The 15,310-nt window shown below is 50.5% G+C and overlaps 1 protein-coding gene across 3 annotated transcripts in view; it reads left to right on the top strand.

Moving 5' to 3' along the window:
- Window positions 1–1,843: 1,843 nt before the first annotated feature.
- Window positions 1,844–15,310, top strand: part of LOC104075408 (cytoplasmic FMR1-interacting protein 2) — a 45,423-nt gene continuing 31,956 nt past the window's right edge. Inside the window, exons 1-9 of one of the 3 annotated variants that reach the window (XM_009575894.1) lie at window positions 1,844–1,960; window positions 3,999–4,088; window positions 4,169–4,246; window positions 7,076–7,177; window positions 8,195–8,376; window positions 8,706–8,802; window positions 9,473–9,601; window positions 10,984–11,088; window positions 14,245–14,333. In XM_009575894.1, coding sequence (XP_009574189.1) covers window positions 1,844–1,960; window positions 3,999–4,088; window positions 4,169–4,246; window positions 7,076–7,177; window positions 8,195–8,376; window positions 8,706–8,802; window positions 9,473–9,601; window positions 10,984–11,088; window positions 14,245–14,333 — 989 coding nt within the window. Of the gene's footprint in view, window positions 1,961–3,998; window positions 4,089–4,168; window positions 4,247–7,075; window positions 7,178–8,194; window positions 8,377–8,705; window positions 8,803–9,472; window positions 9,602–10,983; window positions 11,089–14,241; window positions 14,334–15,310 lie in introns of all 3 variants that reach the window. The other 2 variants (XM_009575893.1, XM_009575895.1) reach the window with 2 other exon arrangements.

The raw sequence follows: 15,310 nt of genomic DNA, 5'->3' as shown, positions 1-15,310 counted from the left end.
AAGGGCTGCTTGAGACTTTTTTTTCTCCGGGCACTGATTTCATGGTGCTTCAGCTGTAGGTATAACCAAGCTTGTTTCTCAGCTGCCTGGTACCTTGGGGAGGCATTTGTGGAGGTGGAATGGGTTTTACCAGGCTCATACATATTCTTGCAGCCCATGCATGCAGGCAGCAATGATGATAAAAGGCACAGCAGCAGACTCGTCCCTCTCGTCACCCAACATGAAGCCGCCCCAGGACTGCACACAGCGTGCATCCCCCTTGGCTGTGGTCCTTGCCGGCTCCATGTGTGTCTATCTATGGACATCCCGAAGCCATTGTCCTTCCATGCTCCCAATGCTGGAAATGAAAAGCAAGCTTATATTCTTGGAAACGGTGACTCAATTAAAAAAAAAAAAAAGACCGAAGGGATTTGTAGCAGATAATCGGCTGAATATGAGCGCCTATGGAGCTGCTGTTGCAACCAAAGGAGCTGGTGTGATTGTATGCAAGGAGGGAGCCTGCGTTGCTGTTGTATCTGGTGCTTGTGCAGACACTGCTGGAGCCCCATGTCCTGCTACGGTGTCCGCACTTCAGCAAAAAACTTGCAAAATTGGATCAAGCTTAGAGAAAAGCCAAAGAGGTGATTAAAGGATTGGAAAATATGCTGTGTAACAAGGCAGGCAAAGAGCTCAGTCCGCTTGCCTGAGCCAAAACGAAGGTTGCAGGGTGTTTTATTGAAATGTGTGAGTATCTTGATGGGAACCTTGATAATAGAGAGCTCTACTGTCTTGCAGATTAGAGCGATAAAACTCGATGGCTCACATTTGAAACTAGACAGGCTCTGAGTGGGGAAAAAAGCACTGGGAGGGGTGATTTGCTAATCGAATGACATGTCAATATTTAAAGCGAGTTCTCTCTCTGCAAATGTTTAAATGCAGCGGGGTGTTTTTCTAGGAGACACAAGCTCTAGGTCAGCCACAGCTATTGCACATGGATTAGGTATTAACTGGGGAAGCCCTGTGGCCGTGGTTATACAAGCGCTCAGCCTGGGTGACAGCAGCCGTCCCTCCATGCTTGTGCTCTTACAGCAAAGGTGAATGGCAGAGGAGGTAAGGGACATAGAGGCTTGTCCTGAGGTTCCCTAGCCTGTGTGGGAGTAAGTGCCAGTGAGCTTTCAGAAACGTTTCCCTTTGCTTTTTATTTCGTGTGCAACTGGCACCGTTGGCAGCTCCACTGCAGGCTGGGACTGGGCAGGGAACACTGTGTGTGGTGAAAACAGGGAATTTTTTTTTTAAAATCAACTTCTTTTTTCGCTGCTTGCAGTGCCACAGCCTGCCTGCGCAGCACTCGATCCTTTCCGGTTCACCTTTGAGAATGCAATTTGTTGTTTACAGCTTACAGCGCTGTTCATGTGTGTGAGAAGGAGAGCATGTGAGTGTCAGCATCGGTCATACTCTTGTAATTGTGCTTCTTCGAGAGATATTTTTGATAGCGCCGCTTTGCATTTCGGAGCACATGCTTTCACTTGGGGCTGCTAAAGCTGCACTGCAGCACCCAGCTGTGCTCTGTCTTAAGCAGTTTTGCATAGAGTTAAGCAGAGAAGGGCATGGGTGGGTAGTTGTGTTCCTCTTATTCTGCTTTCCTACTCTGGGGGTGGATCACGGGAGGAGAGATGACATAGAGATGTAGGTTAAATACACAAGAAAAGGAAAATGAGATAAACCGGGATCATGTCTCCTGCAGTGCCAGCGGTTCCAGTTTTGTCCTTTGGCGCTTTCCCACTCAGTCTTCTGGCTGCTGTCTGTCTGTCTATCACCCTCTTTTTTACTTTGGATTTAGCACGGAAACTGAACATTCAGAGCCATGACCACTCACGTCACGCTAGAAGATGCCTTGTCCAATGTGGACTTGCTGGAGGAGCTGCCTCTGCCAGACCAGCAGCCATGCATCGAACCGCCTCCGTCCTCCATCATGTACCAGGTACCTTCAGCTCCCGGAGGTGGTGGGGCAGGGAGGGTTGTTCCGGTAGCTCATGCAAAGCACAGGGGCACGTGGTGCTGTGAGAACTAGCTGAAAACATCCTGGGTTCACCATGTTTAAGAAAATGTTCAGAACAGATCTAGCCACAAATCTGTTCCCAAAGGCTTTAAAAGGAAAGCGCTAGAGATTGGTGAAAGGGATCTTTAAGGCTGAGCAAGACATAGGGAAGTTAAAAATGAGGACCAGAGTGCATGAATGGGTAAGAAGCAGGAGATAAGATTTGTGATAACAGCAGAAAGTTCTCAGCGATGTTTTGTTATTTACATATTTCTGTGCTTCCTTTTTATGGTAGTGCATGCATCTAAGTAGGTCAAAATCAAAGTTCTGCCTGACTTTGGCCGGCCTGTGCTGCTCACACAGCTGGAGCTCCCGGTCTGGGGAGCTGATGGCATGCAAGGGAGGGCAGTCGCTACAATTGCTTCTCTGCCTTGAACAACCACAGATTTAGCTGCAGCTGCACTGACCAAGCAAAGCTTGGTATGAGCCCACGGCAAGGCTCAACCCTCCTGCTTTTGGATCCACAGCAGGATGCCTCAGCTGCTTGGCCACCGCACCACACCCTGCCCTATAGCACACACCCAGGGTTAAGTATAATATGGGGTTACTTTCTCCATCCTGCCACTCCTGAATTCATGACTTACCCATGGCAGTGTATAAATACACCCGCACAGTGATTGCCGTGCCGTGTACGCAGGGGTCTGAAATTACAGTATCTCTTTCACCAGGTCAGAATGCGGGCTCGTTCCGTAGCGTTAGTATCTCTACGGGTTATCAGACTCAAAGGCAGTTCTGGGCTGTTCAAATTTCAACTCTCTCTGGAAAATCTTCATATCATTTTTGCTTATCTCTTCTTTAAATAATTTTTACTCTTTGCTGGCTTGAGTCCTGTGAGGGACTCAGGGTCCAGCCTTATGGCACAGCCTCCTTTCAGGGCCACGAGTGTGCGCACACCGCTGGGCCTAAAAAACCTCATCTAAACTGGATCTAGAGATTTTGGCCAAGCCTGTTTCCTCATCATACTCAGTTTGTATGTAACCCTCTCCCCTGCTAGCCAGAAATGCATACGCAGCCTCAGCTTTTCTTGTCACATGCGATGTCCTGGAGGCACTAAGAAGAGTAGCCCTGTGGCCATGAGTCTGTGCTCCTGGCTTTCCTACTCAGGAAACGAGTTACTGAGGTGAATGCGGTTGCTGCAATGCTAATGTCATTGCAAGGAGCAGCTCTGGGTGCCTGGGACTTCTGTACGCTCTGCCCTCCGGCAGATACCATCAGCCAGCCTTCGCAGAGGAAGACACCCAAGCGCAGAGCGTGTGAACAGGCACTCGGCGCGGGGAGGCTGAGGAGCTGCTTTTTCATCCCCTGCCCTGCTCTGCACTTTCTTGCTCCCCTGTCCCAACCCAGAGCAGTAGCTCAACTTCCAAAACAACAGTTCATCCCAAAGCATCTGCTTGCAAGAGCAACACCAGCACTGATAATAGCATCTGGACGAGTGCTGACTTTCATATTTATGTTTTCCAGACATCTCCTTCCCTGCCCTTTCTGTGTGTTTATTCTTTGCTCAGGATGTGGTCTTCCCCTAGCAGCCAGCGCACAAATAGAAATTAATGAGGCTGCATCTGTCTTTGAGTTACCAAGCTAAAATCCTTAGAATAATTGCTGTAGGTTTGCTCTCTGGTGTGGCTGCAATTCCCTGTAACTGATCCCCACCTGGTTTGGCCTGATTTTACAAGGGTTTGTCAGTGTTGATTGCCATATTTTCACACATATGATCTGCAGGATTTCCTCTAATGAACATGTGTGATTCAGAAGCATCTCAGGCTGCATGTATGAATCTACCTCAGACTTGTTCATAAGCTGCTCCTATGCCCCAGGAGCCCTACTGATTCTGCTTTTTGCCAACACATCCCATGCCAGACTGTATCAGGTGAGCAAACAACTAGCTATATTTTAATCACCATCTCTCCTTTTTTGCCCATAGGCTAATTTTGACACAAACTTTGAAGACAGAAATGCCTTTGTGACCGGCATTGCCAGGTACATCGAGCAGGCGACGGTGCACTCCAGCATGGTGAGTCCCCCGGGCACTGCCCCAGCGATGCCGAGCCTGCAGCGCGTGCCCTGCCCCAGCAACGCCTCTCTGTCTTTCAGAATGAAATGCTGGAAGAAGGCCATGAGTACGCTGTGATGCTTTACACATGGAGGAGCTGCTCACGAGCCATTCCCCAGGTACTCAAGCCCTTCCCAGGCAGGAGTGTTCCCAGAACACCTAGTTGGTTTTGTCTTCAGTGTGGGTTAGTTTGGACTGGAGACAGAAGAATAAAAAAGCAGAGAAGACTGAAGCAGATAGAAAGGTTGAAAAGAGAGACCACTGACTCCTCAGATTGTCCCCTCCCCACCAAAATCTCAACCACTGATCTCAGCAGCTGGTAGCCATTTCAGAAGCAGATCTGTACTGCTGCCCTAGCAAAGGCATCTGCTCTGCACTCTCATGTATATGAACGCTCCATCCCTGACACCTCCTAACAGCATCTCTCAGCTCAGTCACCCTCATTGCAAGCCAACTGCCTTATATACATTTCCTGGTTTCACGAGCCCCTCCCCTGCTCCCCAAAGCAGTTGCACCTGAAGTTATTTCATTTCCGCAGGACCAGCTTGTTTATCCTACAGCTGCTAACAGGACTTAGCTGAGCAGAGCTCTGGTCCAGCACAGTACTTGGGATAGTGCCGTGTCTTGTCACTTGAGTCTTTATCCACTTCTTTGTCTGGAGGATGGTAGCCTTTGCTTGAATTAAAGCAGTGTGGTTATTTTCCTTCCCAGTGCACTGTTTGAATATTTTTCTCTCTCATGTTGTGGGGAGATGGAGTTTGGTTCAGGCAAAGGCAGTTAGTTTCTGGAAGTTGAGAGCAAAATCATCAGATCTGGTTTATATCACACTTTTCTGATACCATTGTATGGTATCAAACCATTATATGGTATCAGGAACTTCAGCTTCAGTTAAAAATTGCCCCAGTGCCGAGTGGGACTCTTGCGTTGTGTGAAGAAGGGAGCCCAGGCAGCCTGGGATGAAAACAGGGGTCCTCTCGAGATGTGGCAGACCCAGGCTCTCCCTGACTTGCACAGAGCAGATTAGGCAGCTGGGGCAGGTTTCAGCATCCCAAGACTCTGCGGTGCTCTCTCTGCTCCCGCAGGAGCCCCAGAATTGTAGGTGTTGTGCAAGAATACGTGAAGAACACGTCAATATGCCAGAAACATTTCCCCAAATGCCCTTTTTTGCTGCTGATACACCTGAAGGTCCTGATCTACCCCCACATTTAATCATTCTGCTCCTCTACTGTTAGTTCTGCTTCAACTGTTTTCTAGTCCTTCTCTCTCCAACCTGAATTTCATGGCTTCATCCTGCAAACACCTCCAGACATGAATAAGGTTGCCCACGTGGCCCACTGATTGTGATTCAGACTCCAGCTCAGAGCTTGTCTTCCGCAGTGCGAACGTGTGCTGGATCACTGCAAAAACGCCAACTGACAGCGCGGTGGGGCGGATGCAGTGCACTTCCATTAACCCTGCAGATAAAAGGGCTTGCAGCACTTCTGTGGAGCCAGGAAATAATATTTCCACATGGCTGGCAATGCCCATGTTTGTGATTCCCCAGGAAGGGTCAAACCTCAGTTCCCCTCGGGTTATACTCTGCTGATGGTCTCATGAGACCCAGCCATGGGGAGGTTTCTGCCGCTGATTGGATATTTGCTTATCTCCCATTTATATTTGATGCTGTGCTGCTATTGCCTCTCCTGGCTACGCTAACAGAAGGCAGGTCGTGGCTGAGCTGATGGCAAGACAGTGCTACAGATCATCTGTGTTGGCGTTTTAGCGTCCTCCCATCCCAGTTGCCCTCGCGACATTTGTGCCTCTCTGAGCGCGGCTTGTGGGGTCCCTGCTCTCTGCCCCGTCCTCCCCGCCGGGGCTGCAGGCAGTGCCATGTGTGACGGAGGTGCAGACACACTGCAGCAGAGGGTTCATTTACAGATTCACCAGATTTGGTCTTGCTGTGACCCCTGCACTTTGCCATGGGGCACATGGCTGTGGCCAGGGGGTCTTTTTCTCAGCCCCCGAGCCTGGCTGCTTGGTCATGTCCACCTCCCTGTGCTACATCAGAGATCGTGGTTTTACAGGTGGAGAACAGAGCCTACACCTAAACGTGCACCACTCCTCCCTACCGCGAGCTGCATCCTCGCGGGTGTTGCCTGACTGCAGTATGAAACACCAGGGCAGGGACATTAGATTCCCCCCTACAGAGAGGGCAAAGCTACTTTTGCATCTTCCCACATGTAAAGCCTGCTGATATGTCCCCTCGTGCCCTGTGGATCAGCTGCTGGGCTACTAACTTTGTACCAGAGCTGTCAGCCCCATCACAGCCTTGTGGCAGCAACAACTGGAAACAAAACTAGAGGAGGACAGCAGGATGCCTTGCCTTGGGCAGCTGGGGTTTTCCCTAAAAGTTTGGTAATGACTCCAAGCAACTGTTTGGAAATGAGATGGATGACAACTGAATAAGTCCTTAAATTTAGCTTCCTAGGATTCCAATGAAGGTGACTCGCTTCATTGCTGCTAGCCACATACAAGCCCAGTGATTTTTAACGGGTAGGCAACAGAACCAAAATTATCCCAGCGAGGCTATAGCAGAGCTGTGGCCTGGTGCCCTGTGTGTCCATGGGACTTCGCAACACAAGGTCTTTATGATATAACATTCCCACGGTGTGTAGCAAGTCCAGACTCCATATTGCATGTGTTCTGCCCCAGACAAATGCGTTAGAAGACTTCTATTTCTCAGAGTCAGGATTGTGCCTGTTTATAATGCATGGAGAGAATTTCACATCTGAGAAACAGCCCCTTCTGCTGTTACCTGTTGCCTTGAGAACAAGCTCCCTCTCGGGTCCCTCTGTCCTCCGATGGGGACAGGTTTCACTGTGAAACAAGCAGAAGGTGGTGGCCGTTGCAGTCCACAGCTGTGTTAGAAACTCTGATGCTGAAAAGGATGATTTGTCTTTGCAATGCAGGTGAAATGTAATGAACAGCCAAACCGAGTGGAGATTTATGAGAAGACGGTGGAAGTCCTGGAGCCAGAAGTCACCAAGCTTATGAAGTTCATGTATTTTCAGGTAAGTGGTCAAGGAGAGAGGCAAAAATAATTTATTACTTTGTTGTTAACTTATCCTAAGCAGGGCTGTGCTATCCTTGCTTGCCAGGTCAGCTTGGAAAGCCTCCAAGCCCCCTGGTAGGTCTCTTCCTTGCAGCCACCAGCAGATACCTGAGACCTGTCTGAAGGAAAATCTGTGTCCCTTGCTCAGCCCTGAAGTCTTGCATACAAGTTGGGAATGAGCACACCTAAACCCTTGAAGTTCATGGAGGACCAGAGCCCCCACTATGTGGAGCTAATGGGTGGCACAGGCTCCTGTTCTTCAGGGGTGTTGGCTGGTGGATGTGAAGGGCTGTTCCTCCACCGGCGCCAGCACAGCTCGCTCTTCTGCTCTTTCCTCTGAAGCAAAGCCAGGAAGAGCTGAGGGCTGGTGGTGCAGCTGGTGCCTGGGATGCAGCCATGCAGCTGGACACCCTCCCGCTGTGCCAGCAGAAACAGGGAGGTGCTCACAGCCCCCTAAACTCAGGGGTCAGCTGGCAAAGAGCACCAAAGCTGAAATTTAGCAGTTGCTACACTTGAGGCACTTGACAAAATAATGTGCTTAGATCTCAACAGAGCAATGACCACGTGGCAAACACAGAGCTGCTGTGGGCTCCAGGGACCTCTCCCCATCACCACCTGCATTTATAACTGGCTGCAGCTGGGTTTCACCATTATTTTTAGGTTTTATGCCCTATGAGGTCTTTATGCCCCACCTAAAAAACCGGAGCCTGATTTTGCAGAACACGCCGCACTCGGGGCAGGCACAAATAGAGGGTTTGAGCTCCCCTCCAGCACTGAGGACGTTCGACTGCAGTGGTTTGTAACGCTGCTTTGTTTCATGGCGACAGTGGAGAGGGACCCTGGAGCCTCGATCCCCAGCAGAAGAATGCTTTTGTTAAAGGAAGGAGGTGGTGGGTGGGTGGAGGAGGGTCCCATCAGTGGCGCGGTGACTGCACATGAGCTGCTCCTGAGATGACCCCGTCCCACTGCCTTCCAGCGCAAGGCTATTGAGCGGTTCTGCAGCGAGGTGAAGCGCCTGTGCCACGCTGAGCGGAGGAAGGACTTTGTCTCTGAGGCCTATCTCCTCACGCTGGGCAAGTTCATTAACATGTTTGCCGTCCTGGATGAGCTGAAGAACATGAAGTGCAGCGTCAAAAATGATCACTCCGCCTACAAAAGGTGAGAGGGGTGAAGCAGCAGGAGCAGGGACAGGACTGTGCCTGGTCTGCAAGGGAGCGCCTGGTCTGCCCAGCAGTGAGGTCAGGTGGACATGAGGAGGCTGGAGGGTGGCTTTCTGCACTGTTGTAGGCTCTCTTTGTGAGTTTAGGCGAATCTCTGAGCCCCACTGTGTTGTGGTTCCCTCTTGGTAAAATGAGAAAAGAGCAGAGCTGTGCTGCAGGGGGACTCACGCTGCTGCATTGCAGCTGCAGGTGAAACAGGGAAGATGGGTGGTGAGAGTCTCACGTTGGGTGAGTGATCCTTGGTGATGTTGGATTTCTCCCTTCCAGAGCTGCCCAGTTTCTGCGGAAGATGGCAGACCCCCAGTCTATCCAGGAGTCCCAGAACCTCTCCATGTTCCTGGCAAACCACAACCGCATCACACAGGCAGGTCCCTTTCCTCTGAACCAGTTAACCTTTTTGCAGGTAGAGAGAGGCAATGATCTTCCAGGGCTGAGAGTGCTTCAGACTGGACTGTGGCAATAGCTGCCTTGTTTTTTGGGTCACTGCCACTGACTGATGATTTTTGGGTCAGGCTGTATAATTCTAGCAATATCTCCTTCTCGTGGGTCATCCTGGGTGGCTTTGAAGGTCTCTTTATATCGACAAGGATGAAGGTCTAAAAGATGCAAGAAGAACTCTCGGGAGGGGTTTCTGCCAGAAACTCTTCCCCTGTTTTCCCCAGTAAATCCGTCCAGTCCATCTCTGTGACTGCATGGGGACTGCAGATCAGACCCAGGGCCCTCCACACTCCACAGGCTCTGTAGTTTCTGCTTATTAGGTGAAATATTGCATAGAGACAGGAGAGAGTCATAAAGTCTGCTTCTGAGGCATCTATCTTTACATCTCACCGTCTGAGGTTTGGCTGTTGTGATCAGTCTGAAGGGGAGAGCTGTCCTGCACCATGAGGTCAATCTTCTGCCTGGAACTTAAGCACACAGACGAGGTTTGAAGAAACCTCTTATCATTCTACTCTTAATCCTTCAAATATGTTTCTACCCTGGTTCCTGCTGTTCCTCTGTCCATGTGGATAATGTGGCCCCTGTTGATGTTTCAGTGTCTGCACCAACAACTAGAGGTTATCCCTGGCTATGAGGAATTGCTGGCTGATATTGTCAACATCTGTGTGGATTACTATGAAAACAAGATGTATCTCACTCCCAGTGAGAAACACATGCTCTTAAAGGTAAGATTCGGCCATGCTTATGGGGCTGGGTCCTTGCGTAGTTTCGCTTTTGTTTTAGTAAAATGAAATTCCCTCCCAGGACAATGTTTCTCTTCATTTTCTTTGTTTTTTGCTCCTTTGGGTTCACATGCACCCCCTCTCTGCAGGGCCAGCATCCTCCGGACACACGGGTGGCTATGAGATGGGAAGGCTCTCTGCATGCAGCACCAAAGCTGCCATCCTCCTGCTCCTGCTTCCCTTCTGATCTCTGTTACTTTGTGTCTTCTGCTGCGATACCTCAATCCTCCCATTTTCACCTCTTCTTTGTAGCTGAACAGACTGGATGTTGCTGTGGGTCGGAGATGTCCCACCCCAATGCTCTGAAGTGTCACCTCTGTCAGGCAGTGCCATGAGCTGCCTCTGTTCCTGCTGTAACTTGGACCTTCTCCCATCATTTCTCTCCTGTCCTTTCTGGCCTTCTCCCATATTCCCGTATAAAAATCTTCTTTCCTCTCTCCCTTTCCTCTGCTCTTCCCCATCCCCATCTCTATCTTTTCCCCCAATCCTTCCCAAGGTTGCCAGCAGCTCTGCCTGCCTGGGACTAAGCATATGCGTGGTGGTGGTCTCCAGCCGGTGGACGAGAGCACCGGTGGGTGCCCTGTGTTCTGCAGAGTTAGAAGGGATTTTTCTATTGTATAGGGATGTGTGGGATCGTGGGCTTGACCTGGATAACTGCATAGGACATGCCAAAATCGCCACCAACTTTGCAACCCTGAATTTTCTGCTTGATGCCCATTCCCAGCAATAATTCCCTGCAGAAGGCAGATCCTTCCATGTTTGGTTTCCCGACTCTAAAGAGCCCTCAGGATGAACATGCCAAAGTATCTGCTTGTTTTGTATATTTGTCCTTACTATAAGTCAGTTATTACAGTGATTGCAGTCACTATTACCATAAGAACTTCATTACCACGGTATGAGTCAACTAAGGTTCTTTGAAGGATAATGTGGGTAGTTTGAATATCTGTAATGATTTGTGCTGAATTAAAGGGAAAAAATCAATCCAGGAGAATATTTTAAATGTTTTCAGTTCTTCTCTGGGAGTAAATGTTCGCCTTTGGGTCGAGACAACTTTTGGGTTGTTGTTATGTGAGAGAGAGGAGGAACAAATTACCAGAGTGAATGTCATGTGGTTTTGCATAGAAAATAGAAGCAATCCATCGTGTGTCGTCTGTCTACCATCTGCATCCTTGCAGATGTGTGCACGTTTTATACAGTCTTCTCATGAGAGTCAGGTGGTACAGGAGCCTGAAATGGTCTTTCCTTATGCTAAGTGATGGAGAACTGTCTTTGACTTGCGCTGCTGACTTCACGCTAATGAAACCTAGCCTTTCTGTCTTCTCCAGGTGATGGGGTTTGGCCTGTATCTCATGGATGGGAATGTCAGCAACATTTACAAGTTGGACGCCAAGAAGAGAATCAACCTTAGCAAAATAGACAAATTCTTCAAGGTCAGTGACCTGTCTGGGTGAGGCTGGAGTTTATTGCAGACCAATGAATTAGCGACCCGTACCATTGCATGTGCTGCCAGCAAAACCCAAACCACAGGAATCATTTACAGATCCAAAAAACCCAAAGGTTTGAGAAATTATCTAGGCCAAAGGATGAGGAATGGGATTGCTGTGAACGTGCATGGGCACGGAGCTGCAGCATGGGTGAGACGAGCGGTGCTGGCCCTTGGTGCCAGCAAGGCTGTGGGTGTGTGAGCAGTGCCCGGGGCTGGCTCTGCCCCCGCGGCGCTGGTGCTGGAGCCTGGGGAGCCGGTGGGAGCCGAGGGCCCTGCACGCCCTTGCTGGGCAGCCGGCTGCTGCTGCGGCTCTGCCTGCTTCCCGCCGGGGGGTAAAGGTGCGGCTCTGCCTGCTTCCTGCCGAGGGGTAAAGGACGAGGACGGCACACGAGAGGTCTGTTTTGTGGATGAGGGAAGGGTGTGCCAGACTGACATCACTTCTATCTCTTTGCACACTTCTGAGGCAGGTTTGCAGTCTCCTGAGGAGCACCGTCATTTCAGGCCACCGGCAAACCTGGCTGGTTTGCTGAGGGCTGTGCGGGGGATGGTTGCACTCCGCTTTCCCTCCGCGAGCTGCTCAGCTGAGGGATGGGGGACACAGCTGGTCAGCCATCATGTCATCTGGCAATCTTATTTCGTGTATAAACTGTGCTCCCTGTACGGCAGAAAAAGCCTCTTGGGGAGCTTGTGTTGGCTGGAACTTGGAGGTGCTCAGCGAGTTCCTCAAAGGGCTCACTTGGTGGTTTGATGAACCATTTTTGTCTTATCTGAGATCCGGGTTTTGGGGAAAGGCCTGCGAGAACTGGATGCTCCCAGTGACAGGGTGGGAAGCAGCCATGCAGCCTCCCTCTGCCCATGCACGTGTGCAGCTGAGTCCAGCCCTGGGCTGGTCCACAGCTGGAGACCAGGCTGCATTGCCCCGGGGCCACTTAGCACGAACAAGGTTTGGGATAACCCTGTTGCTTCCCCCCAAAATCTGGTGTGTGTGCAAGCTGCCAGCCACCCGTGGCAGATGGAGAGGGGGGCTGAGACCCCGCACAGCACTGCCTGTGGCATTCGCAGGGGGAAATGACATCTCCTTTCCATTGCTTCTGTGCACAGGCTGGATCTAGAAGGCACCTCAGGTTTGGGGTGGGTCAGCTCTAGGAGGCATGGTGGGATCTGAAAAGGGGCAAATGTAGTGGCAGCAAAGAATAACAGTGTAGCAGGAGGACAGCAGAATAACTTCCCAGATGGAGCAATTAGTTCTCTTTTAGACCTACTGAGCTTGAGCAGTCCTCCTGAGATGGAAAGATTAGTTTTTGTTACCAACATTTGCTCCACGTCAGTGAAAATGAGAGGATGATGATTTCTGGGGAGCCACAGAGCGCTTCTTCCCCATCGCTCTTTCAGCAGAGTGGCTTCTCCCTGCTGCTTTACGCAGAGAGCTGCTGAGAAGCCTGAAAGACAAGGTCGGTGGTGGTGACAGGGTACAGGATGTCTCCCCGCTTACTGTCCCAACTTGCAGTTTATAGATGATGCGCTGTGTCTGTGCAAGGGGAGGGGATGGGCGAGCCCAGATAGCTGGTTTCATGAAAGGTTGATGTACCAGCTGCTGCATCCTCACCCCGACCGAGTGGGGAGCTATTCACCCCAATTTGCATCATCTCCTGGAGACCACTCTGAGAGCAGGGCTCAAACTCCCTCGTAGGGAACTATGGACAGACACCATAACCTCATGGACGGGGCCATAATGAGGTGGTTGAATACCCTTCTCACTGGGGAGACTGCTGAGGACTGCAGCTCTGTAAAGGTGATTTATCACACCATCCCTCAGACCATTCCGAGTTTTCCCTGGTTCAGCTTTGCTAATTCAGCTGAATCTCAGTTTAAATCAAGCCCTCAGGATAATCTGTAGAGTTTAGTCATCCTGGTGCATTCAAACAGATTTGGTGTTCATTGCAAAGTGCTGTGGGCCGTCAGAGAATCAGATAAAATAACTTTCCCTTTCCAGCTTTTTTTCCATTTGCACTTCTCCAACATCTGCTGTGGTCTCACCTAATCAGTTAAGTACCACTCCAGACTATCAGATCTCAATAAAAAAAGGCCAACTACTCCTCTTACTACATCTGCTTATTGCCTTCTGATTAAATTTCTAGTGGATTGACCAGGAATTTGAGTAGTGAAAATGAACTACCCCTTCATTTAAACCTTTTATGAAAGCATCACTGAGAATCCCTGATGACAGTGTTGCACATCCTCCATACAAGCCAGCCTGAGAAGAGAAGCATGTGATAATAGGACAGGGAATTTGCCACCATCTTCCCTGAATTTTGTGGCAAGGCTTTTGTAGCTGGGTGAACTTGAAGCTTCGTTTTTTATTGAAGAGCTGTTGGTAGCTCCTGGTTGAATTTTGTTTGCAGGCAAAAGCTTAGTGAAGCAGGGACCTGTCTGAGCTTGAGGTACGTTCAGTGCACTTTGAATTTATTTCCCATCCAAATCCTCCTGATGTAAAGGGTGAGCAAAACCATGTTATATTGCAGGCAGCCATTTCTCTTCGTGGAGAAGTTTTAAGACACAACACTAGCAGCCACAGTGCCAAAGTACAATCTGAATCCCTGGGGAAGGATGCCACATCCCTGGCAGTCCAAGCAGCAAAGCAGCCTACAGCTCCCCTCTGAAGGGAGCCACAGCAACTTGCTGCCAAAAGACCAACATGCTGGCTTTTCATCGCTCTGTTCTCTTGGAGCATTATGGCGGGAGGAAATAAGCCCTGCTCAGGAATACACTTCTCTCTTTTTGGTGTAAAAAGAGCCTTTCCTCTGGCTGGTTACAGTACTGAACCGTTCTGGCGATAACCAGCCTGGTATTGGCAAGTCCAGGGCTTCAAAGCACTCACAGGGGGAGATTTTCCTCGCACAAAAAGCCTTGTGATCATTTTCGGTCGCTTCCTAGGTGTGAAATGACCCTGGGTCCAGGTTTGTACCTTGCTTTAAACAGCCTGACACTTTCCGTAGCTTCAGAGACGCAGGATGCCGTTTCGTAGTCCCTTGTGTTGCACTGGGGCCACAGGCTCTCTCTCCGCCATGTATCAACCATCTTTTGTTTTCTTTTCCAGCAGCTGCAGGTGGTTCCTTTATTCGGCGATATGCAGATAGAACTGGCCAGATACATTAAGACCAGTGCTCACTATGAGGAGAACAAATCCAAGTGAGTGCCTGCCATAATGTCTCTTGGCTTCTGTGTGTGTCCCGAAAGCCGTGGGAGCTGCCACTCTCCAGCGTGCGTGAGGTCTGTGCACGGGTACCCGTGTGTGTCCCTGTGAGGTGTGAGTCCCGGCGTGCCAGCTCTGTGTGCACGTGTCTACCTCCCTGTCCCTGCATGGGAAGATGTCCTCGCCGGCCCCCGAGCGCGTGCGTGTGCAGCCAGCTCTGAACCTACGTGTAACCATCCCCCGCGGTGCAGCAGGGGAGCGGGCATGCCTGTACGCCTGCTCCGCTGGCAAGGGTGGGGAGGGTGCTCGGTGGCCGGCAGCGAGGCAGGAGGAAGGAAAGGCGGCTGGCACGCGGTTCGGGGCAGCCGCTGAGTGCTTGGGAGGTGTGCGTGCCCGGAGGTGTGTGAGTGCGAGCAGCGTGTCCCTGCTCTGGAGAGATTTTGATCCACATTTTTCATCCCAGGGACAAAATCTTCCAGAGCGTGAACACAGCAGTGGATCTCTCTTTGCAGTAGCCAGGGCGTCTCCTCTAGTTCAGGCAGGTTTCGTGAAGAAGGGCAGGAATGAGGGTTGAACCGGGGGGTCAGAGGCACTGGAAATGAATGAATATTGTGGGAGAAGGGCAGAAATGGAGTCTTTACGGCAGTGCTCAGGAGCGTAAAGCACTGCTTCCCAGCCTGGGTTCACAGGCAGTTTGCTGCTCCCGTCAGATGAATTTGCAGACCTTGTTTCAGATGACACCAGCCGTGTGCGAGGCCCCACTTGTCTTTGTAGTTTGCATCACGCTCAGTTATTGCTAGAAGAATCGGTGTTAGGTTTGGATATCCTTGGAAAGGCGTTTGCAACCACATATAAGCAAAGCCCATCTGAGCCGTGTCTGGCTGTAATCGCTGGTGGCAGCCCGCTCTCACCAGCCAGTAGTCATTCACCCGTGGGACCATATCGCATGGAAGTCAGATTTCTCCAGCGTCTG

This window comes from Fulmarus glacialis, unplaced genomic scaffold (genome assembly GCF_000690835.1).
Source record: "Fulmarus glacialis isolate BGI_N327 unplaced genomic scaffold, ASM69083v1 scaffold39004, whole genome shotgun sequence".
NCBI lineage: Eukaryota > Metazoa > Chordata > Aves > Procellariiformes > Procellariidae > Fulmarus > Fulmarus glacialis.
This window is presented reverse-complemented; position numbering and strand designations above follow the sequence as displayed.